This window comes from Megalops cyprinoides, chromosome 7 (genome assembly GCF_013368585.1).
Source record: "Megalops cyprinoides isolate fMegCyp1 chromosome 7, fMegCyp1.pri, whole genome shotgun sequence".
Lineage (NCBI taxonomy): Eukaryota > Metazoa > Chordata > Actinopteri > Elopiformes > Megalopidae > Megalops > Megalops cyprinoides.
Window position 1 is genome coordinate 17,750,404 of NC_050589.1, and position 23,868 is coordinate 17,774,271.

The 23,868-nt window shown below is 44.1% G+C and overlaps 2 protein-coding genes across 5 annotated transcripts in view; both read right to left on the reverse strand.

Annotated features, from left to right (window-relative positions):
* Positions 1-5,018: 5,018 nt before the first annotated feature.
* On the reverse strand, positions 5,019-19,054 carry LOC118781145 (minor histocompatibility antigen H13-like). Of its 2 annotated transcripts, none has more exons than XM_036534048.1 (12): positions 18,645-19,052; positions 15,035-15,133; positions 14,669-14,751; positions 14,427-14,515; positions 14,085-14,170; positions 13,479-13,604; positions 12,866-12,923; positions 10,285-10,368; positions 9,908-9,944; positions 9,695-9,797; positions 9,498-9,583; positions 5,019-5,933 (listed from the first exon to the last, which is right to left on the reverse strand). In XM_036534048.1, exons 1-12 carry the CDS (start codon positions 18,873-18,875, stop codon positions 5,861-5,863), a joined length of 1,155 nt encoding a protein of 384 aa, XP_036389941.1. In that variant the 5' UTR covers positions 18,876-19,052; the 3' UTR covers positions 5,019-5,860. The 2 variants fall into 2 exon arrangements, with proteins under 2 accessions (XP_036389941.1, XP_036389940.1); XM_036534047.1 differs by lacking the exon at positions 5,019-5,933 and adding an exon at positions 6,807-7,018 and having other exon boundaries at positions 18,645-19,054.
* A 2,146-nt stretch (positions 19,055-21,200) lies between these two features.
* LOC118780478 (nuclear receptor coactivator 3-like) overlaps positions 21,201-23,868 on the reverse strand; it is a 58,281-nt gene continuing 55,613 nt past the window's right edge. For all 3 annotated transcript variants that reach the window (XM_036532995.1, XM_036532993.1, XM_036532994.1), the window contains one exon: positions 21,201-23,714. In XM_036532995.1, the coding sequence (XP_036388888.1) occupies positions 23,703-23,714 (12 nt within the window). In that variant the 3' untranslated portion in view covers positions 21,201-23,702. The remainder of the gene's footprint in view (positions 23,715-23,868) is intronic.

The following is a 23,868-nucleotide window of genomic DNA, read 5'->3' on the forward strand; positions in this document are numbered from 1 at the left end:
ACGTGGGCCCTCTTTACCGATGTTACTCATGTGGAAAGCTGAGACAAACTAAATGTTTATCGACCCATTCCCCCCCCTCAGTTAAAGCTGTTTTTTTGGACGGCAGCGCTGTTTTGAGGGGAGAAAGACGCCTCTTTGAGGAGGACACGGCGTTCCCTCACGCAGGGGGCCAGGACCGTGCCCAAAGGCAGCTGGTGTCCTGGGATACCGGGAAAAAGCTCAGGTCTGCGTGTGTACACAGGGCGATATGATCCAGGTTTACCATTGTTGTTTTTATTCCCATCGTTCCTGGGAGGGATTACGGTAATTCAGGGAGCGCATTCCCTTGTTGACGCCGAGGTGACGAATGTCAGATATACTTGTCATGTTTCATTAGCAAACGGCCAGTGTGAAACGGGGAACACAATGGCCTGTCCCCCCCACCACCCTCCACCTCTCAAAGGGTCCCAAAGGAGCAGCAGCATTGATCCAAGCTTGACTGCAGCAACCCCCTGTCCCCATCATTAATTTGTCACCCAAACAGCGTCACCAAAATGGATAGGGTTCAGATACTGCGCGGGAACACAGTCACATTATTGGCATTTATCAGACACTCTTATCCACAGCGACTTACGTAGGTCGCAATTTTTTATGTTACCCATTTATACAGCTGGATATTTACTGAGGCAATTGTGGGTAAAGTACCTTGCCCAAGGGTCCAACAGCAGTTCCCCAGCAGGGAATCAAACCAGCAACTTTTTGCTTATGAGTCCTGCTCCTTAACACTATTGCTACACTGCCGCCCGTGTTGCATGTCATATCCAACAGGCCTTATGGCCAGAGCCAGTGAGTGCATTCCTCAGATAGCTTTTGTATGTTTCAGTCTGATGGTGTAAAAAAGGTGAGGGGAGGAGGAGCAGAGTGATATTAAGAGCAGAAATGTGAGTGGGATGAATCTGAGACCTTTCTTCCCCTTCCTCTTATTTGCTTTTTCCTGTCGTTGCTGATCCGCATGCTTGTCAGTGCTCGGATAAAGAAGTAACCTGCTGGTGAACCGGCATTCCAGAGTAGCGGAGGTTTTCTTACGTTCTGCCTTGGCTTTAACCTTTTCGTCCCACAGCCCTCTGATCAGATGCTACGCATTTTTTCACTGGCACTGCACAGGAACACGTGCCCCTCAGAGGTCTATCAGGTACCCTAATGATCAGGTCTTTATTACCTGTGAAAGCTCTGCTCATGATAATGACCTCAAATCAACCAAAGGGCATTCAGCACCACCGTTATAGAAAGGATCGTATCTTCATATCTTGTTTCTTTGCAGTCTCAGTATCTGGGGACAGGAAAGAGAAAGACCAGAGAACATTCATCCAGAAAGCAGTCATTCAGAGCTCTGGTGCATTGTTGATAGTCACCGCATCTGCAGTCTGGTGGCCCAGTTCACAGAGCCAGGGCCCATGGGTGCAAGCCAGGCTGGTCCGCACGCTTTTAGGAGCCTGCGCCTCACTGCTCTACATCTCCCCCCACACCCACATACCCACACACACACACACACATACACACACACACACACACACGCACACAGGGCTCTGTTCTCTGTGTCAGCACACAGCACTGTGGCAGTGACACTCATCGAGAGGAAAGAGACCTGGGTCAGCACCTTCATCAGCAGCATAGTTCCAGAGTTCATCACTCTCATTACACCCCCTAGTGGCAACTCCAGTCACTCACACTGTCCACAACCCTCAAGTCATCCCTGTGGAGGCTTTCAGCAAACCTTTCCCCTTTATAATTAACTCATTGCTGTTAAGAAATAAATAGTCCCATAATAAAATAGATATCTTGCATTGTAGATGGTTTGAAACATATAAGCATATGCATGTTTGCACAGGGAATCGTCCAGTGCAAAGCTAATTTCATCTGAAGTATGAGCCAAATTCTACGCTAAAATAAACTCCACTTCATGTCCAAAGCAACATATGAAAGACATTAACGTATGAGAGCATATCTCAGAAAACGACTGTCTACACATTAGTTCAAAATCACATTTACATTGTTTAATTGATTCAGGATTACAATATAAAGAAGAGAAACTAAAGTTGGACTGAATTTCCACTGGACCATCACCATTATACAAGTGGGTTGCGCCACCTTGTGGTTACTCTCCACAAATTCAATCACCCCGGTGATAACCCTCCATCTACTTAGAAAGGAGCCAAGGGATTCCTCTAGTTTTGTGTCATGCAGCCACAAGATACATTTAAAGATGGCATAGGGACTCCTATTCTCCTTTAAAAGTGTTCACAAAATGATACAAACAGGGAAACTGAAACAAAAGGGTTTATCTTTTATAATCTGTACACGAGAGAACAAAACGTTCCTCTTCTTCAGGGTGAGCTGGAGGCCTAATCCCATCACGGCCTCCGTACAAGACTAAGGAATTCCCCTCATGACCTCCCAGCTGCCAACATTTACACCCCCGCCTCCTCCAAAGACAGGAGATAGTGTTGGTCACACGTGTGAGAGCTGCCCAGGCCCGCCTGCCTCTCCCTGAACTGCCCATGACCCTGAGGGGAACGTGCACACAGACGGCCAGGCCGCGAGGGCGAAGGGACAGCCAGGAGCTACGTTTACCTGGCACAGGGACACGGGACTGGGGTCATGTATGAGAGGATTTGTGACATTTCCAATGAATGTATCATATCTAAGAGGTTAACAGTAACACCACATGCACACACATACACAAACATGCATTGCTGAAAGACGACTGATACAGATTTACCAACATAGTTTCACCAGTCTGAAACCTTACAAGAAAATGTAAAGTTAGCTTGTTTTCTTTGTTTTCAACAGAGCTGAGACATTTCAAAGCTGCACCCACACTGATGGTGTTTCTGATGGAGAGTAGACAAACCTCAAAGGGTTAAGGCCAAACCTCAGCGTACTTCCTCTTGACCTTCATAATTTGGCGAGCACCTGCTGCTGGAAGGAGCACAGATCTGTTGGGGCCTCCCCAACTCCTTTGCTGATCACACACATACCTTTGCCCTTTTCTCTGCTCTGCAAGAACGAAAACTCAATTAGTCATTCGCTTTTATTCTCTATTCTCAATTCTCACCTGCCAGCTGAAACACTGTTGCCGGGGCGTCTGTCTGTTCTTTCCCTTTCCGCTACCGCCTTCCGCTCGTGCCGAGTCTTTGTCGCTCGTACAGACGCCGGCGCTGAAAAGCTCCCCGACCTCACGCCGGCCCGGCGCGGGCGGCTGACGAACGGTTAAACGGAAAAACCGAGGCGTGCAGGCGGCGCTCGCCTCCTCACTAAACAACGCCAGGGGGAAAAGGAGACGCGAGGCGCGCTCAATGGAGCCATTCTGAGCCAGGCCGCCGTCTTCAGGCCCCCCGGGGAGACGAGCGCCCTCCCCCCCTTTCACCCGTACATCTGGTGGATGGGACGGAATGCGTTCTCCGGTGTCATCTACGGGACCGCTCAGCCGCAGCTGGGAAGAGTGCACAAGGGGGAAATCACACACACATGCACACGCACACGCACACACACACACACACACACACACGTTCAGGCCTAAAATAGGGAGCTGTACAGAAACGACTCTAAAAAAGAAGAAAAGAGAAAATGCAATCACAAAGTTAAGCGGAAGTCTGAAGGCGACGCAGTGCTCTTGCATCTCGGCGTGCTGTGAACCTTCTCAATGCCATGCTGCGTGAATCCTCACATCAGCACGGAGGGACAATCACAAAGCACATCTGGACTACTCACAATAAAATAAAGGGTGGATCTCTCTGGAGAAATTTGTGGTATTCATAGCTTTCCCTCTCACAAAATCACTTATGCAAATCCCTGAAACACAAATTCACGCAATTCACAGGATCGTCGTTATATATTCTATGCCTCTACGCCATGCATGCACAGCTATATAAACAGGCATTGCATTATAGTAGCATTATATCAATGTACTATATCAGTCTCCTGAATTGAATGGGGTTTTTTTGCCCACATAGAACAATTGTACAGCATGTGCCATTTCCCATTACCCACTTGGAAGTGATGTCATCAATGAGCTGAGAGAAGGAAAGACACAATCACACAGCATGTTTATGCATCTTCTACAGTGGTGTACACCACGATTTATTGCAAAAAAGGATCCGCTCCTCAACAAAGAAGCTTGCCTCAACTTGCATTGATACAATAGGAGAAAAAAAATAGATATAGATATAGATGGTGAATGATGGGATATTCAAATGTTCACCAAGCAAAGCATGGACATGATCTTTACAAATTACAATACAAAACTGTTAAATTACACACCCTCCCACACCTTAAATGACCCCCCCCCCCCCAAACACCCACCCCACCCCAAAAAAACCCCAAACCCAACTTTGCCCAGCTCCATTCTCCAAAGGCCAGAACCTTAAAAACTGAACTTGAAGTAGCATTCTAATTAAAAATACAAACAAAAGAATCGCTTGGTCAATCATGCTTTGGAAACAGCAACGTTGACACCTATTTTGAGCAAATGCAGGGTCCACAACTTCAGCAGAAGTGGAATTTTGCAGGATTCAGGTTTGAATGATGTCTGGGTGACACGCAAACTCCCGCTCATCTTGCAGTGGGGTAATGCAGAAGCTTTGCGCTGGTTCACCTGCTGGTTTTAATGCATCTGCATCAGAGCCACCGAGTTCTACTCAACGGTAAAAAGGAAGGAGACACTGGACCATGATTTTATACATATGAATGTGAATAAAGGAGGTAAAGAAGCAGTACAGGTCATACAGACGATCCAAATAACTCAGCCTCATCTGTAGGTTCGGCACAATTGTTCCTCAGATAACATGACTTCATTAATGTGCATGTGCATTAATCTCATTTCCTGTATACATCAATTGCCTCAGACTCTGCTGTGAATCCACACGCTGTTCACCAATGTACTCTCCCTTAATTTCTAATTGGTAAACCTCCCTTAAGAATATGTAAGGACAACAATGCACAATGATTTACCTGGACTGGCTGCCACGATGACCACCTTTTCATAACATGAGAAAAACATGAGTGAAACATTATCAGACACCACTGCTGTGGCTTGTGGCTCCCATTCAACAACATTATTGTCCAAATCATTATGTTTCACAGCATGTCCCCATCAACAGCATTTACAAATACTAAAAAAATGCGATGGAGCTAAGAGAAAACATGGAAAAGTATATTCCCTATCATTTAGAAATACAGAATTATAGTTCCATAAAATGCACATAATATTAACACATACGTGTCTGCATGCACCTGCAGTACATATATATTCATTCACATTTGTGCATGTCCCTTTTAACAAGCCTACAGAGCACCGATGTAACCACAAGTATTTTCTTAAAAGTAACTAAAAACCTTTATCAAGTTATGCTGGAGAGAGTTTCTGACCAAGAGAACGTTATCTGATTATTTTCAAACCTAAGACATGACAATTTAGACCACCAACTAAGATAAGCATTTTTGCCATCTTTGGTCCACATGGAAAATTGATTATTTGCCTTTATATTTTATTTAAATGTCTTATCTCCCAGTCACAAATTTTAAAATTCTGGCCTTCGAAAAGGAATTCTTATAAAAAGTTAACCTATGAGAATGCAGAAGGCAAATTGTACAAAGAAAAAAATGGAATACATTGGCACCGAATACGCTGTTGTACTTTTTTTTTTTTTTAATAAACAAACCACTTATATGCTACGAAATATCCAATGTCATACAGTTATTTAATGTATCAGCCATTTCCAAGTACAACACAACACATCGGCAACAGTGGTGCCACCCTCTGGTGGGTCGAGAGTGTGGCGGGGCTCGTGAAATGCAGAGGCAGTGAGGGATGTTGTGGTCACTACTTTTCCTTCTTCTCGGACTCTGTCTCTTCCTTCGGCGTCGCCTCCACCTCGGATGATGTCTCCTCATACCTGGACAGAGATGAAGCGGAACGACAGGTGAGCATGTGAGTGACGGCCCAGGGCACGGAGCATGGTGTGGTGCCCTTGGCACCTGGGGCACTCTGCTTGGGAGGCAGGCGAGCCCTGTGAGCACGGGGCCCCCGCCTCTCCACGGAGGCCAGCCTCAGAGGGAGACATGGAGGAGCAGAATGGGGGTGGCAGGCATGTGCTCTGTCTTTCTCCATGCATCTCGGGGGGAGACTGCACAGCTGAGGCAGAGACAGGGAAATGGGGATGCGTTCCCAAAGGATGAGGAACCACGCCCAAGAGTACACTCACAGTGACACGAAACAGGAGGGTGGGGGCCTGCCAGCTGCCAAACAGCAATGGCAGTGAGAGAGACAGGCGGGGGGTGGGGGGGACATTTTAAATTTTAGAAGCAGAACCTGCCAGGGTTGCTGAGAGGGGATGCAAATAAAATAACAGATGGATTAGTCACAGCATGGCTTTGATGGGCGCCGTGTTTCAGTCTGCAAAAAACAAACAGCGGTAATGCTGGATGAGAGAGGACAGCTGAGCTCATGGCGAGGGGACGGGGGTGGGGGCATGATGAGGCATGGGACGGCTGCGGACCGACCAAACTACAGCTCCCTCAACTGCCACGCTGCCAGGGCACAACCAGTGAGCGCTTCTGTAATGTTCAGACAGAGGAAGAACCTCTGCAAAGGTCTATGCTACTGAGCCGCTCAAAGAACCGTTTGGAACGCACGTTCTGGAACCCACTCACTGTTTTGGACACGCCGGCTTGCCGTATTCGTGTCCCTGCATCTGTGGCTCGCAGAGGCCCGCTGTAGTAAGTCAATCCGGTACAGAGAGGCAGCAGGCAATGCGTGGACACGGGGAGGGAGAGGGAGAGAGAGAGAGAGAGACAGAGAGGGTATACCTGCCGGGGCGAGACTCCGCCCCTCTACAAGGAGGTGGGAGTGTGGCGACGCCGGCGGGGCGAGCAGGACGACTGCTGCATAGAGTTAGCGAGACTGGCGGGAGAGCCAGAGACGGTGGGGAAGTGGGTGAGCCGGGGCGTGTGGGGCAAGATCTCATCTGAAGACTCATAGCTGAGGAGGGAGGGGGGGAACCAGAGGATACAAACCAGGAGGAGCACAAGGCAGAGAGACAGAGAGAGAAGACAAGCTTTTAAAGACGCCCCTAATGTAAAGAGACGCCAGTAGAGAACACCCCCACACACTGAACACACGTGACTTGTGGTTGACTAACTGCCATCCACACACTAGTTAATACAAGGAAAAAATTATTTCTAAGCACCTGTTTGACCTTTAATCTGCAACTACATGAAACTAAGCAGGGTGTGATTTTAACAGGGTTTCAGTATTATCCACATGACAATGGGGATCAATGAATGGTATTTTTACTGTGCTTATTTATGCTTTATATTCACACACAGAAGACTGCCTTGGCAACTCAGAAAACTAACTTTGCTAACTTTTGTGCGTTTCAATTGCATGGTTCAATTAATTATTTTACAAGCATAAACATAAAGGGCAAAAACGTTTTGACTGATGATTCTAAATGACAAACAGTAAACAGGTTTCCCTGTGATATTAAGAGTCAACACTGTAAACAATGGTGAATGGCAAGTGGTTTATGGCAAAAATATCACACTAAGTGTATATACACTACACGTGTCATAGTGTATTATACACTAAGCACATAAGAGATTAATCGGGTTAATCTGTACTTGTATAGGACAGTGCAACCTTTTGGCCTTTTCCCTCCCTACACTGGAGCCAATACTTTTATAAACTTTAATTCAAATTTAGCTATGCCAGAAATAGTAGGAGTAACAGACAGAGGAGGAGGAGGAAGTGTGAGGAAGAGTAAACAAAGAGTGAATGAGTGAATGAGTGAATGAACCCCCGCCCCCCACAGGTCAGGTGACTACAGGAAGGGAACGGCTGGCTATCTCCACCCAGGCACCAGGTGCTGTCCAAGGTCACCGCTTCAGGGTCACTCGAGCGATTATCAGCGGGCACGTTCCTGGCAGGAGCGAGGACCTGGAGAATGCCCCCCCCCCCCCTCCTCACACCCAGCTGTGCGGATGGCCCGCCGCCTCCTATCAGGGCTCCGCCGCAGCACTGCGCCGCGCAGCCTGCAGCTGCTCGCACCCGCGGCGCTGTTATGACTACCTCTCCACCTGCTCCACCGGGCTGAGACCGGGCAACCGCACTGACCCTGTGTGTGAAGGGGCGGAGCAGGAGGCCGGGGCGGATCCCCTTGCGAAAAACACGACGGGTGAAGGACGGAGACAAGGTGGAAGCATGGGGTTTGTCTAAAACACAGATCGTGAGCTCTGATTGTTGCAGCTATGGCTACTCTAGAAGCGGAGGAGGGCTGGAGCATACCATGGGAAGCAGAAATCAGTACAGGAGAGAGAGGAGGATGATGGCAAGAAGGGGGGGGGGGGCAGGTGTGTGCATGTGAGGTTGAGATTACTGAAGGTGGAGGAAGAGAAGGAACACAGATTTAACACTTTTGTAAAGACAGAGGATACTCAGGTAAGAGCCTGAGTCCATTAATCTTGGTGGCAGCACACTTCAGGCACACTAGCAGCTATCACCACTGTAATAATGAGGGTTGTCTCATAACCCACCTAACAAAGGGGAGGCATCCCAAAATGCCTTTGCCAACAGCAGTTAGAATGTTTACCACAGAGTATTTAATCCAGAAGAGAAAGTCACATTTTGGGATGGGAGGAGGTTGCTCTTTGCACTGAATCGAGTCCTCATATGCTCATACAATATGCATTCAGACACTACAGCCCACCTCATCCAAATTCAAGATCCCCAGCAAACTGTTCCGGTCCTCTTTTATCAAGAGCTGAATTGGGGCGTCAAGCTATAGTCATACTAGTTCCAGAAGGGAATAATTTCGCAAGTGCTTACCATGTTGTAATGTTTGCATTCAGTTGACAGATAATGAGGTCAGATAATGGCTAAAGGTCTCTCCTACAGCATATGACTGACAACTGTTCTTTCCCTATCCCCTATGGGAACTGCATTGAACATTTTCACCTCTTGAACCAGTATGTACTGTGAGGAAAGTTTTTTTTTTTTGTGCCAGACACAGAACTTACACAATGGCCTAGGTTTTGAGACAGCACTGCACTTGAAAAAATGGAAGTGAATGCTAGCAATTTAGACAGAAAAAACATAGACTACACCTACATTTCTAATGAACAACATAACTGCAGAACATGTGATAGACAAGTAAAAAGAAGTGAATAATAGTGTCAACCCTGTAAATGTATTTAGTTATTAGCTAGCTACAGAATTTGCAAGTTACAATGCTGTTGTACCACTGTCTACTAAGGCTGTACTGAGTTATATGTAGAGACATACAGAGGAAACCAAACACAGAGCACTTCAGTAAATGTTTTACTTATGTCCTGGTCCATTACAGGACAGGTGGGCTGCTTCCCGTGTAACCTAGCAACAGAGATGAGCGGCAGGCTGACCACCCCCTTTGCATGCGCGCACAGACACACACACACAAATACCCACAAACAAATACCTTTACCTGAACATTTCGGTCAGTTCTCCTTTAAACAGCGCCACAACAACCGGGAAGCCGATGCATGCTGGGACCAGGTAGAGCAGGGCAGGCTGGGAAGGATGAAAGATGTGACCAATGAGGACTCAAGCAGGACAAATAAGAAAAGTGTCTGTTCCGGCCCAGGCTTCCCCTCTGCTCTGGGGTACCATGTGCATTCTCACCTGGGCATGTTTGAAGGTGTGCATGACGAATATAGTGAGGCCCAGGCCAAAGATGTAAGCCAGGAAACTAGTGTAGAAATAGGTCCGTGTGTTTTTCTTCAAACTGAGGGTAAAGGCAGAGGCAGTGTTTGAGTGTGGCTCTTCACAGTCAAGTGTCAAGCATATGCAAATTTTAATATTTAAATCAACAAAAATAAACAGCATGTCCCTCACCTGACGTCAAAGCGCAGCAGCAATGCAATAAAGATACCTAAAAATAAGGCATCTGTTATAATATGCTCTGACATTTATATAACATGAACACTTACATAAACCGTAACAGTACAGTACTGAAACATAAGAACCAAGCACTGAAATCAAATATTTACTGTGTGGAACTTAGAGTGGAGAGAAAAGTATTATAGCACCCTCTAGTGGAACTACCAAAATTGTGTTTTACCAAACTGGGCTGAACAAAGCGATTGCTTGACTGTGAAACTTAAGGCAGCATATCCAAAAATGCTGACAGTGCACCACCCAGCCGGAAAATATCAAAATGTTACAGATAGCAGAAGAAACTTCCTGTAGTCTATACAGTAGTGTGAACTTGCCTGGAATCACAATGTCACCAAGGCCCAGCATGGCAAAGTTGCTGGCCTCCAAACCCTTCTCCAGCAGGTCCTGGGGGAACACCACTGAAAGAGGGGAGACTCAGAGTCAACAGACAGACAAAGAAAACAGAAAGACAGCAAAAAACAGACACAGTAACAGACAGACAGACAGACGTTCAGCAGCCCAGACCCACAGTCCTCCCCCCGACAGACACCGTGTGCTGTGCGGTGAGCCAGGAGATCACTGTGGCTGTACATACACAAAGCACACTCTATCCAAAACCAAGACTGTGCTTCTGTCAAAAACTCCATGTTTTGAGTTAATATTTGCTCAACCTCCCCCCAAGGGTCACTCTCAAAGTGCACACAGACTGATAAACAAGTACAACGGTTTGCACTGGCTCACAGCTACAGAACAGAAAACAAAGCTTCCTGCCTCCGGTGCTGTAACTGCCAAGGGTCTGACAGCGTTCAAGTAAGGAGAATGAGTCTGTGTCTGAAGCTGACAACCTAATACAGCTGAGAAAGCGCTTTCACCCAGTTGAAGTGTTTTCATACTTTGCTCAAGCTCTCAAGAAATGATGGAACTGAATGTGACACAGCCACAGCAAGAGGTCCTACTCCCTCATTAATCCTCCAGGAGAAGATGAAATCCTGAATAATTTAATGTGCTGTAACTAGAAAATATATTTTTAGGGCGATTTCAATTAAATAAATAATACATAATTTTAGAGAAGCTGTCTGTTTGCCAGAACAAAACACAGAAGTGTAAAAATAAGGACGAAAAGCTAAAAATGGTTTGTGAAATTTATTTCCCATGTCATTCCAATTCATTCTTTTGTGTGTTATACTCCAATTAGCATGCCATTTTTCCCATGTGCCCCTGATCTGTCTCTCCAAGAAAATAAAACAAGGTTAGCAGTTACTAATCTCACAATCTCAATATCCACCAAACAGAAAATTACCTGCACATTGTTTTTTGGTTGATTGGTTACTTTATTTGCATAGCAGATGCTCATATCCAGAGTCTCCATTTACTGAATACATATTGTACTATTTACTGAATATCCAACATTTCTTAATGGTGCTCGACAGTGAATCACATTAGAGCCATATTATTCAAAAGGGAGCACAGATCCATATCAGTCTCATCCCATAAGCCCTCCCTAGGTGACTTACAAGCATGAAAGCCACAACCAGGATCTTTTCTTGGGCACTTCTACTCTCCCCTGTGGCGGTGGCACTTCCTTTTTTTTTAGGTAACTTTCTGAGGCGAGGAAGCGTTGGCTTACAAGAACAAATACAGTGTAACAATGCACAGTCCACTCCACAAATACCCAACAGCTGTCTTCTCTCTCCACTTCACGCAGCCGTGCAGTCTAATGACTAATGCATACATTACGATTTAGCTCTGTAAATTGCACTTGAAATTTTATTACAAATTTACCACCATTCTTCACAAAATTGTGCACGCGCACAATAAACCCGTACTCCAGCTAAAAGCACCTGCCTGCGTGGTGTGCCAGGTCCTATCAACATTGATAAATGTTTTATGAAGGTACTGGGAGCTACAGCTGGATATCAAGCAGTCCTGGTATTTTCGCTGATTAGTTTTAGTTGCTGGGTTTCATGAACCGCAAATGGCTGTGAACAACTAATGAGGAAAACGGCTCTGTTTTCAGTAACCTGTAAGTGCTTCCCCCCGAGCCACAGCACAAGCAAGTGGTAATAGACAAGAAGCAGAAAATGAGGAATTTACAGAACTACAACAAGAACATGAGAGTTTGTCATCTGTCTGCAAACAGCTGCCACAACAAACAAGCAGATGCACTACATGTGAAAGGAAATATTCAGTTGACTTGACAGAAACAGTTGCTGACTGTTTGCGTGCCCTGCAGTTCTGGTAAGTGTTCAGAGTCCTATAGGGAAGCATCACCGACTGGTGAGCAGCATGGCTCTGAAATTATTGCCCAGTCCTGAGGTGTGCACATGGTACGAATGTCTGATCTGTCGTGCATCAGCCCCAACGGCATGCATTCTGTGGTGGCTGTCTTATAAGGTGTTCTGAATTCACAGCGCACTCACAATTTTGAGGAATTGTAATAGGTGCACTAGGGTTAACTGTATGTTGGATTGAATCAAAGCTCATATTCACAGCAGATCTTGTTCTCTCATCAACAATTGTTTCATGAAAGATTTAATTCGGTACTCAATTTTAAATTAATCAGTTCACATTCCCCCATCCCATCTTACTGTACACTGTAACACTGAAGCCAAACCACCCTACACACCAGACAACCGTTGAGGAATAACTGCATGCCTTTTCCATGAATGTTTTCAATATACTGACACCGAAAACAACAAAAACAGGGAAAATAATCTTTCTAAACTACTGTCTGATCCACGTCACTCTGGGATTTTCACTTTAAGAGAGATGACAGCAGTGTGTAAAGGAATCAAGGCATTCAGAAACATAAAATGTTTAAAAAAAGTAAATAAATACAACAGAGCCATGTTCAGTTTAGAGTGTACTACTTCTGTTAGCTCTGCTGACAATGAAAATGTCAATTTCATTACTTACATTTTATTGGTGCTTCGAAAGACTTGGCCACAGTTACCATGACATTGGTGCCAAAAACCTACAAGAGAAAAGCTGCTGTTTACCCTGACAAAGCCATTACTGAACAAGACAAAACAAGCCATCAAAAAATATGCCCAATGCAAATGCACATGATCATTTGCCCCAGTTCGATTAAGATCACACTGAAGAACAAATGACTGTGTATAACAACTATGTGCGTGACTTTGTATACAGAAATAAGAAAAGGGAATTATATGTGGAAAAATATGAAATGACTGATCCTTAAATGCACATTGTCACAAGATGGTCAGCTCCACACTCTTGAATGCAGATGAGAAAACTAATGTTGAGTGAATCAGAATGGCGCTTGCTGTGAAGTACAGCCGCGAAGCTGTCAGCTAAGTGAGAAAGCCTCCATCAGCAGCCGGTGTACCATTTGCACTTGGCAGGTGAACGAAGCCATAATGTAATCCAGTCCCAAAGGGTGTTTGTAAGTGGACATCCTTGCCAGCTTATGAGGTAAAGCGCATACCCTTCTAATGGGGGATGGAGGGGTTGCATGTGATGACGGTGTGTGTGTGTGTGCGTATGTGTGTTTTTTGGGGGTTCTCACCCAGAAGACATCATACACGAACAGTCCGCCCAGCAGGATGCAGCCTGTACTGACGTTGTTGAGGTGCAGCAGCTCCACGCCGTTCAGGGCGAACGCCAGGCCGAACAGATTGTTGGCGATCCAGTGCTGCCACAACAGACACAAAGTAGGATTACTGTATAGCGTCTGTCTCAAAGCTCAGGTTCGGCGCACACACACACCCTTATTTAATACTGTCTAGAGCAAGTTCCCTTACTAAACTACAGTGTACTCCACAAAATGGGGGGAAAAGTAGATTTAGTCCAGGAGGACTTCACCTGCTCAGTCTTTCAACAGCACACCAAATGAAACACCAATATAACAATGCACTATTTGCACAGTTCGGTTAAAATGGTTCATTGTGTGATTTCAGAAAACTGGACATTTCCTTAACACCCTCTTTTAGCATGTGTGAAGCTTCACTCATCTGCCTACATAGCACTTAGTCAGTTGTGTACAGTCATGTATTCAAATGCTACTCACGATAGTAATTAAGGCTTTAAGGGTTTCTGCTCAGTCACTTTATTTAGATGGACAGGCATGTATTATGTAAACAGAGGAATGATTTATATCATGCATTTAATTTACCTTTTTGAGGATGTACCAAACTCCAACCACGCTGCTGATACAAAGGCAAACCAGGTCTTTGGTGTCAAACTCATAATTGACAATTTCTGTGGAGAACGAAGGGGGGGAAAAGAAAATCAGGCTGTGGGTGGGGCTCCACATGCAGGAGGTGGCTTATTAACATTCCTTGCACGTTCACAAAATCACTTGGAACAAGAGTGTTAGGGCAACACTGCATGAAAATGACTGTGTGCAAGACACTGGCAGGAATGCATGGGCTGCCTGGGTTCCCACACAAAGTGCGGGTGCTGAAACGGAATGTTTCCAGTGTTTGGGGGTGGGGGGTATAAAAGGCTGCCTCACCTTCCTTGTTCTCCCCCGAATCTTGGGTGAACAGCAGCTGGTACTGCTTGTTGGGAAGGCTAGCAGGAAACACCTTGTTCATGAGGGGACTGAGAGAGAGAGACAGAGAGAGAGAGAGATCGCTCAGGGGGGGAGCTGACTCAGCCAGCATTTACCTGCCTGCTGTTCACAGTCCCCCACAACACAGTCCAGTCAAGGAAGGGAAAAAACAACAATGTGGGGAAGTACAAAGACTGCCATACCTCATCGTGTGCGACAAAGCCAAAATCCCCAGCACAAAGAAGTACATTGATAACAGCAAGTTGATGTATTCTTGAGAAAATATCTGAAACAGAAAAAGAAACACATTGAAAAAGGTTTCTGCTGAGAAATTAATGCTAAAAATACGGGTAAAAAATACGGCTATAAGTCTGGATTCACTCTTCTGTCACACAGTGTGATGGAAAAATCTCTCATCCTTAGTAAGGGTCACCCACTTATCCACTACCAGGTGTGGAAATATCATGCTGTCACAATCAGGTGCTTCCAAGAAAGTAATGTTTTGCATTTCAGCGTGCCTCTTGCTGGAAGGTGCCGAGAAATAGGTATCGGGAGACAAAAGAACTCACTTTGAAGAAGAGGTACAGTCCAAAGAGGGTGCAGCTGGCAATGATAGGGAACCGGGCAGCATCCCGACTGGTGATGGTCTCTGGCATGTCAGAGGAATTCTGGGAAGAGATGGGGACAGAAAAGGCATGGTCTGTAGATGGTCTGTAGAACATTCTTTGAAAATCATATGCCCTCATCCCTATAAAGTGAACACAGGTTCCCACAATCTCATGCTCACTCAGGACTATAATATTGAGGATCCTTTCCCAGCACAAAGCTATCCAGGCAGTATTTGCTATGACTGTGTTATCTACCCAATGCCTATCATATAGTTTTCCTTTTGACTTCTGCAATATTTGTTTCTCAAATCCTCAAATGTTTCTTCAAAACCTTGTGACCCCACAACAAGGGAGACACGTGTTCTCTTTAGGGCTCCCAAAGGGAACACCACAATTCGCCAGGGATATCCAGGAATATCAAGGTCACATATCTAGTAAAACAGAGTGTTCAGGTGAACTAAAAACACCTGAGTGTCAGGATTAGTGACAGAGCCATTCTTTCTGTGTGGCTTTTACCCATCCCTCTACTTCATATATTCACTGATATTGCTGAGCACAGGAAAGATTAACGGCTTAATTTTGTACAGTAAAATACATCTTTATCTCTTTTGCACACAGAGAGCTATTTTTGGGAATGAAATTACGTAGAGAGTCTTTGCCTTTGTCATTGGAAACAGAAGCGCTTCACCTTACATGTCAAACCTAGTCCCATAGGGTCTGTAAATAAAAATAGAAAGCTTTAATAAATTAGGTCATTGTAATATAATAGTTGACAAGCAACGACAAGTTTCTTCAAAAGAGACCCAACCATGAATTCCATTTACATGCTAATAGTATCTTTTGGAGTACAACACCCAGGTCTAAAGGTTCTGTTTCCATTACCCTAAATTTTCTTTCCCTTGTGCATGAGCAAACCTTTCAATATGTTAAAAAAGTCTGGAACAGAGCCATGATGCTAGAATGGTTGTACTTTCCCTAACCTACACAGTGCAGTGTGACATACATCTGTCTGCAAATAAGAAGAAAAGTCACCTTTACAGTTTATCCAGATTAAGCTCAACCTCTCCTAGACAGACCTCGCCTACCTGCCAGCTAAGCACTCTCCTCTGCAAGACCCCCTCATAACTCTGGATGGCTCCTCTATGGTCCCTTGTAGCTCTGCTGAGAATCCTTGATGACAGGCTTTCACTCACAGTGGGCATCACACCTCCACCTAAGTGACACGGCTCCTGGTCCAGACCCTTGTGCTATCCCATCAGAGCTACTGGAGTTCTCTGCTGGCTGGACTCCCTGCATCAGACCATTTTTGGTTACTCAGACCACAGTAGCATGACTGGCCTTCAACCTTCCACACACACCAGTATCTATGTCTCCACTTATCTCCCTCCACTTGCCTACCAATGGCATCTTGAACTAATTTCAAGATACTGGAGCTTGCCTACAATGGCAATGAAAGACACAGCTCCTGCCTAGTCCACCATCAGAGCCCACAAACCAACATAATCTCTGTGCATGGCAACCTCTGGTTGCCTGATGTTTCCGACCTGCTGAAGCCTGCTTGCTATACTGGCCCCAGTTCCTCTACCCAGTGTTGTAATGTGCTACCAGCACACTGACTCCTCAACACCACTCACCTGGTGAAGATCAGCACTAGGTACTATATGCACACTGTTGTAATTCAAGTTAATACATCTCACCAGCGCTTCCTGTGCTAAGATAAAGAATGGTTTTCAATGTGACCACTTTAAGCACTATTTACACGCTAGTATCACATTGACTGTACATTAATTTGTAATTTGGCACTGCGATTTATTTTTGTTGACATTTTGTATGCTTTTGGACAGATGCCTTTATTCTTGCGGCTCTAACAATATGTACTACATTTATCATGCCATGACGGTACTGCAAATGGCTCTAGATAATAGCTCATGACAGCACATTTTCCTCGAAGGCATACAAGTTGTAACACATTAGGTGCTGTACAACACTTATGGGAGAGAGAGGGTTTAAGCATTAGCTGAGGTGAACAGTTTACTTCAGTAATGGGTGGGCAGGCTGATAGCTAAATGAGCACCTTCCTGATAATGTACTAAGCTACTGAGTGTTACTGGCTGCCATTACTGACAGATGAGGCTCAGGCCTCTTGGTTTCTGCCTGATGTATGAAGACAATTTTCACAGAGAGATTAAGGAAAAACACGATGTTGTACGGTTGTATTGAGATCAACTGTACAATGAGATATCCATACGGGGTTTTTAAATGGGTGCTAACAATACTAATACTCACTCTGGACTCGTAATCATTTTCTGCAGCAACCTATGGAATAAGTGTACAAAGAAATTTAGACACCACTTGAATCATCACGCTGGCTCCCTTGAAACAGCACCCATGCGTTAAAGCACCGGAAACAGATAACAAACTTCACCAATGCCTAAAAAAGACAGATGTGCGTTTAGCCATGAGTGTTAACTTCCACCAGGCACCACAGCCACGCATCGGTTTTCAACTGTCAGTGGTTCAGAATGCTCACAAGGCATGCATTTCCCCAACAGACCACATGCACGATCTGTTTAACCTCGGGTAAAAGAATGTACAAATGAAAGGGGGTTAGCTGATGAGTAATAACCGTAATACGTGTACTTTACTGGATATCTTGACATCTAAATAAGACATGCCAAGTTATCACTCGTCTTCACTTCCATTAGCTGACACTTCAAACGTCGAAAGTTGAAAATGTTACCCCTGTCTGAGAAAAATCACTCGAGAAGAGAATTCAAGACCTCAAAGACGCATCTTTTCCCTGCAAAAGCACGGTAACGAGCGAGCCAATACACCCTCGTCTTAAAAACACTTTCCGCTGTGTGTAAGTGTAATTTCACATATTCTCTGGAACAATTAACATTCATTTACATGTTGGACAGTCAGGAAGCTAATTAACATGTTACAATCGCAGGTGTTGCAGATAAAAAAATGCCAATGTACATGAATGTACTTGCTAGTTAACCACATTCGAATGATGACGTTTCCTTTCGAGAAGCAAAGACACTTCATTGGCTAGCATGCTAGTTAACTGCATCTTGTACAGTCTCAGCAAAAGCTAGCAAACCTTAAATCTTGTGATTTTTGGGGGCGAGAAAATTGGCTTACTTTATACTATCAGCAAGTATCAAGACAGAATGACTAAACCAAAAGTATACCAGAAATATTTCAAAAACTACAGAATGGACAACAGTGCCAAGTCTCGAGATAGCTGATACTTTGTGAATGAGGCCTGAAACAGTTAGCTACTAGCTAGCCAACTAGATCTCACCTGGTTTGCTCATAATACAGTAGCTAGCCACTCTGTCCATTCAGTGCGCGACATGAATTATGCTTGGCTCCAGCGGTTTATTTGTTTTGGAATCGGACAGAGTAGATATCGCACTCAGTACTTAAACGCATTGCACTCAATGAGAACGACAACACCGGCTAAGAGAACAGCTTTCAATGCAGTCTCGGTGCACCTCGGGCTTACGATAGTGCCTTTGTAGTTTCGCGAGCAACACTAATAACAGCTAGCTGGCTAGGTTACCTTGCTTTTGGAGCAGCTGACGGAACGCAGGGCACCGAAGAAGATGGGCAGCAGAGCCATAAAAACAAGGCTTCCGTACGCTAAAGCCGTGCCTTCAGGTGTCGAAACAAACTTGGCTACAGTAGCGTTGACGGAGTCGGTACCATTGGAGACAGTGTCATTATTGAGGCTATCCAGAGCCGGAGATGAAGTTTCACCGGGTAATGCCGATCCTTGGTCGACATCGGCCATTTTTGCGAGTAACTGCCTGGTGTCAATGGACCGTGGAGAATACTGTCAGGTTGCACAAGATCTCTACACTCAATCTCAACAACCGCTCTTTACCACTGTTTCTATGCCCCTTTTTCCTAAGGCCACGTTTCTTAACTCTCTCCGGAATCTGACATCATTACCGGTTTGATGGATTTGCAGCAAGGGGAGGAGTACGGGAAGTGATGTCAGAGCTCACCAACACAACTGCATAACTCTTCAGATGTTACCTATCAGACCGATGTGTTCTCTCCAGAAACGGCGAGATTAAGGCAAATACGAACGAGGACTGTGTAATAGCACAGTGGAGTATCAGTGCCGCAAGCATGTAATGGAATAGACATGCTTTAGAATAATAGAGAGTTTAATTCGCTGAAGTAAAGATATTTTTGAAAGGTAAAGTAGCTTAGTAGATGAATGGGAGTTTGGTAGGGGTGGTATATATTAGGGTAAAGTGGGGTACAGTAGGATAAATGTAGTTAGCAAAACATACATGTAGTTTAACTTGTTTCATAACATGTTCCATGGTAACACAGCACACTAGTATTGCTGGAACGACAGTTATATTGGGTCAGGATTTGAATCTAGAGTTTGAAAATTACAAACATCACTCGTTTATGCGTGCCTTCTCATGACGCAAACATGTAACGTCATTCCAGCAGGTGATTAATTCATAAAGTCTTGCACAGATACAGCACAAGCAATTTTCCCCTCCATAATTCCAGTCATAGAAATGAAAGAAGGATGCACAGGATATACATCCATGTACAACAACCATATTTTACATGTTATCAAAGACTGTTAATATAATGGATGGATTAGTTTCCCACTCCAATTGTTAAGGGTGACGTACAATATTGCAATTTTGTACTTTTTCTCAGTATTATCATCCAACTGGATTTTAGTAAGATGATTTATAATTATATATATAATAATTTTTTTCTATATTTTTTTCTGAAATGCTTGGTTTATTGGCATATTAGATTATGGCTATTGTTTTTGTTTTTTGCTGTGTACTTAAAAAATGTGTGTATTGAGCTTTCCAATAACCCAAAAAACTGGGGAAAAACTTCTAGCAATGGGATGACCACATCTGTGGAATTCCCCAAATTCATTCCTTATTGCCAAGCAGGCTCTGCAAGGTAGCAATATGGAGCAAAGTTTAGAGAACTGGATTTCAAACCAATTAATTGCCAGTTTCAATTGGAGTGGACATTGCCACTGTATTGAGGAAAGCACTTATTGCTTCACTGGGAAAAAATCATCAGCTGGCAAACAGCACCACATTATACAGCAGGGCAAGTTCCTTTCCCTCTCCTTACCAAAAAGTTCCAGATGAAGTGATGGGAGTAGTTGTTAGACCTCCACTCTACATGTTGATGCACATTTTGATTCCTCTTCTGCCATTGCTAATGCCCAAACAGTTAATAGGAAAGTGCACAATGGTGTCAGACAGGACCGGGCTGTTGAGTTCCAGCATACTAACGCTAATGCAGTTTTCTTACAATAGGGTGGCAAAATGCTTCCCTGCTGCTTGGCTTGCTCAGACCTTCTAGTAATCAGTCTGAAAAATACCCTATATTTTTAAATCCTACGCAATACTCGAGTGCTCCTTCCTGTCATTACATGTTCTCTCCCCCTTCTGACTGCAATTATGCTCCACTTCGAACTCCTTTCCTTCCTATTGGTCCTCTTCTGGTTGTCTAAAGCTGCTGCAATAGACGTCAGATGAAAAATGCTGTGTATTCGAATGTCTACCATCTTCTGCAATCAGTAAATCTTGTAAATCTTTCATCCACCAACACCCTACTATGTTGGAAGTCTTCTAGCCTTCTTCCTTCCTTAATCCAAGCATTCTGAACATTTTCTAACTTTATGTAAGTTAGACATCGCCCATTGCTATTGTGCATAATCCATTTCTGGAGTTACTTAATGTGTGATGTGCACATGTGTTTTTATGTATGTCTACCCATGGAGGGTTACAATGTGAGCAGTTTTTGTTGCTATAAAGATGCCAAACACTTATGCAGAAGCAGTCATAATGTGCACAATTACCTCTTACACATTCACACCCAAAAATGACACTACAAAACATTTTAAATAGAAATTTGTATTTACATCAATATTAACATCGAGAAACAAGTAAGAAAAAAATGCAACAGTAATTTACATCCTGAAATTATGACGGCATAATTTTCATTTGTTACTTTTTTCTCTTTTTTGTTTAACAAAGTGTACAGAGCAAGGAGGAACTTTTTCCCATTCTTTTTCTCAATAATTAAAAGCATAGCTCAGACAAAAGTCCTGCTGGATTTTAAGTATGCATTTCTTTTTTAAAATTTACTTCATTAAGAATAATAAAAAAATCCACTCTTGGCTTCATTTCATGAAATAACAGAAGCAAACTCAGTCCTTACCATCACTCACCTTCAAAAAAAAAAATCAAATATGAATTTAGACAGATAGTCACAATCTCTAACACTTCCAATTCTGGTGTCGTTATAACAGCGGGGTTAACATTTAGCTCTGGTTCCCCCATGACAGTTCAAATTTCACTGCAGCTACTGATACACAGACACAGGGTTCAACCTTATCAAAGTGTCTCCCTAACAACCACTCTCCGCAACACTGCAAGAGGCTTCTCCACTGGCCATTCATTTAAAGGAAAGAAAAATTGCCGTTGCAGAGGAGGAAAAAGTTATTCTACGCTGTATCGTACAATATATAAAATAATATATGAATTGTATGTGTCTGTGTGCGTACATAACTATACGCAATCACAAACACATGCAGACTATCAATACCAGAAACTGTGTGAAGCACAGGAGAAAAACAAAAATCTTTGGATTGCGCATGTCTTACAAGGTAGACCTCTTGAAGAGTATCAAGAGTCAAGAAAGGCAAAACAAAATGAAATGTAAAGGAAATAAAATAACCCAAAACGGCCTTAACAAAGACTAATTAAGGTAGGAGACTGATTAAATATATGAAACATCTCCCATCCCACCCGCTAGCCTTTCTTGCCCCTCTCTGCATCCCAGTACATTTCAGCACCACCAAGAAGCTAAATGAGAGCAAGTCTCAGAATCTGTCCCAAACTAAGTAAAGCACTCACACACAAGACTATGTTCAGAGCCCTGCTTCAGCGCCCTAGCTTCTCACAGATATTGTGAAGTGTGGCCGCGGTGGTCCAAAGACGGGGCACTAGCTTCAATTTTGATGCTATTTTTCAGTGTTAAAGGTCTAGGTTGCAGCCGCTTGTGACAGACAGCGGGTTATCTTGGTCAGGACCACTAAAGTACGAGGCAGGGCCTATGTTTAGAGGAGTCTTGGGCACAGCCTTTGGGGTGAAAACAGCATTCTCAGCATGTCACAGAAAATCATCTGGTTCGTGTGCAAGGAACTTCTGAAAACCGTCTCCTGCACACAACCTCAAGCCCACACGATTGGCAGAAAGTAGCAGGAGGTCCCCCATTCCCCACAGCTGTGGCCATATCCTGTGCATGCTCCTCTTTCCCCCCCCACCTGTAAGGCTGAGAAACGTTATCAAAATGTCTGCTATACTAAAATTTAATTTAAAAGTAGAAGCTCACACTATCAAATCAGCATTTGAGCTACCTTCCTAGAAACAAAAGAATTTCATGATTCTAATATCAGAAATAAAAAGTGCCTCTCTTAAAGAACTGAATGGTCTGGCTGTTTCAGCTTTTCAAAAATGGTTTCAAATATGAGCACTGATGACAGAGGGCCCACCTCCTTTTCCTCCCCCAACTGAAATATTGGGAAAAAAGCTGTATTGACCTACAAGACACAGAATAAGAAAATTATACTTTAAATATTAAGCCTTACAATCTGTGCAAAAATGGTATGTAACCTACAAAAGCATATAATACATTTTAAGCATATTTACAATTCATATTCACAGACAAGATTCAAAATGTGTGACATCACATCTAATACTGCAGTACCTTTGCTTTGAGTTGAGGATGCTTCCATGTCAATTTCAGCCTAAAGCATAGAGGAGATTATTGCTTAAATCTGCATAATATAGACATATCTGTGCTTACTTCTTTTCAATTATAACCTTTTTTTCAATTTAAATGGGTCCCTGGTTAAAAAAAAAAAAGAAAGAGAAAATGACAAGGTTTGTTGTGTGCATTAATTCTTGACTAAGGCTATAATGACCAAGAAATATTGCAACAATCCTTTCAATATCAGACTTTCCATAAAGTGCAACCGCAACTAAATCGTTTTGCGTAGTACCTTAAACCATCATGTTTCAAAGCAAGTGAGTGTTCCCACATGGAAGGCTAAATACTGCATGATGTACATTCTACATGAGGCGACCTTTCCACGTGTTGTGGGATGAGACCAGTTTCCATTTGGTCAGGCAAGTGAAGGTACCTCCAACGGGAAAAGACGCACAGCCCAGATACAAGACCCCCACAAAACTAGATAAATAGAATTCTGAAGATTGAAGATGAAAAACCACACACACGCACAGGGTATGTGCGCGTGAGAGAGCGTGTGTGTGCGCGTGTGTGTCACAGTCCATCTCACATTTACATATATAGTCGTTGCCTCGGTCCCAAACCCCAACCCCTACCACCCCCCCACCCGCCACGCCTCAGCAAGACGCACGACCTCCGGGAAGAAACGGCACAGACTGGACCGGGCGCCGGCAGAGCAGGGCTCAGTCTTTTAAAACGGGCGCAGTGAGTCAGCCCGCGTGCTCACACACCGAGCACGCGCTTCTCGACAGGGTTCACAGTGAGTCTCCGTTCGCCCACAGGCAGCTCCACTCCTAGTTCAGCAATACTTCTAAAGGAGAGAAAAGGGAACACTCGGTTAGGGGGAAAAAGGCTGATAATAAAAATTGCCTCAGTTGCACGTGGACACTTGCCGAAAAAGTTACTAACAGCAAAAGTGCACCCTGGCTATGACACTCACGTAATGTGTAGCCCCAAGATCTGGA

Excerpts from the sequence above, each read along its gene's own strand:
- LOC118781145 (XM_036534047.1), bottom strand. The coding sequence starts at position 18,875 with ATGGCCGATGTCGACCAAGGATCGGCATTACCCGGTGAAACTTCATCT. Across the intron at positions 9,798-9,907 it reads CTGCTGCGCTTTGACGTCAG|TTTGAAGAAAAACACACGGA; the intron begins GTGAGGGACATG and ends CTTTACCCTCAG. Across the intron at positions 9,584-9,694 it reads ACACCTTCAAACATGCCCAG|CCTGCCCTGCTCTACCTGGT; the intron begins GTGAGAATGCAC and ends CATCCTTCCCAG.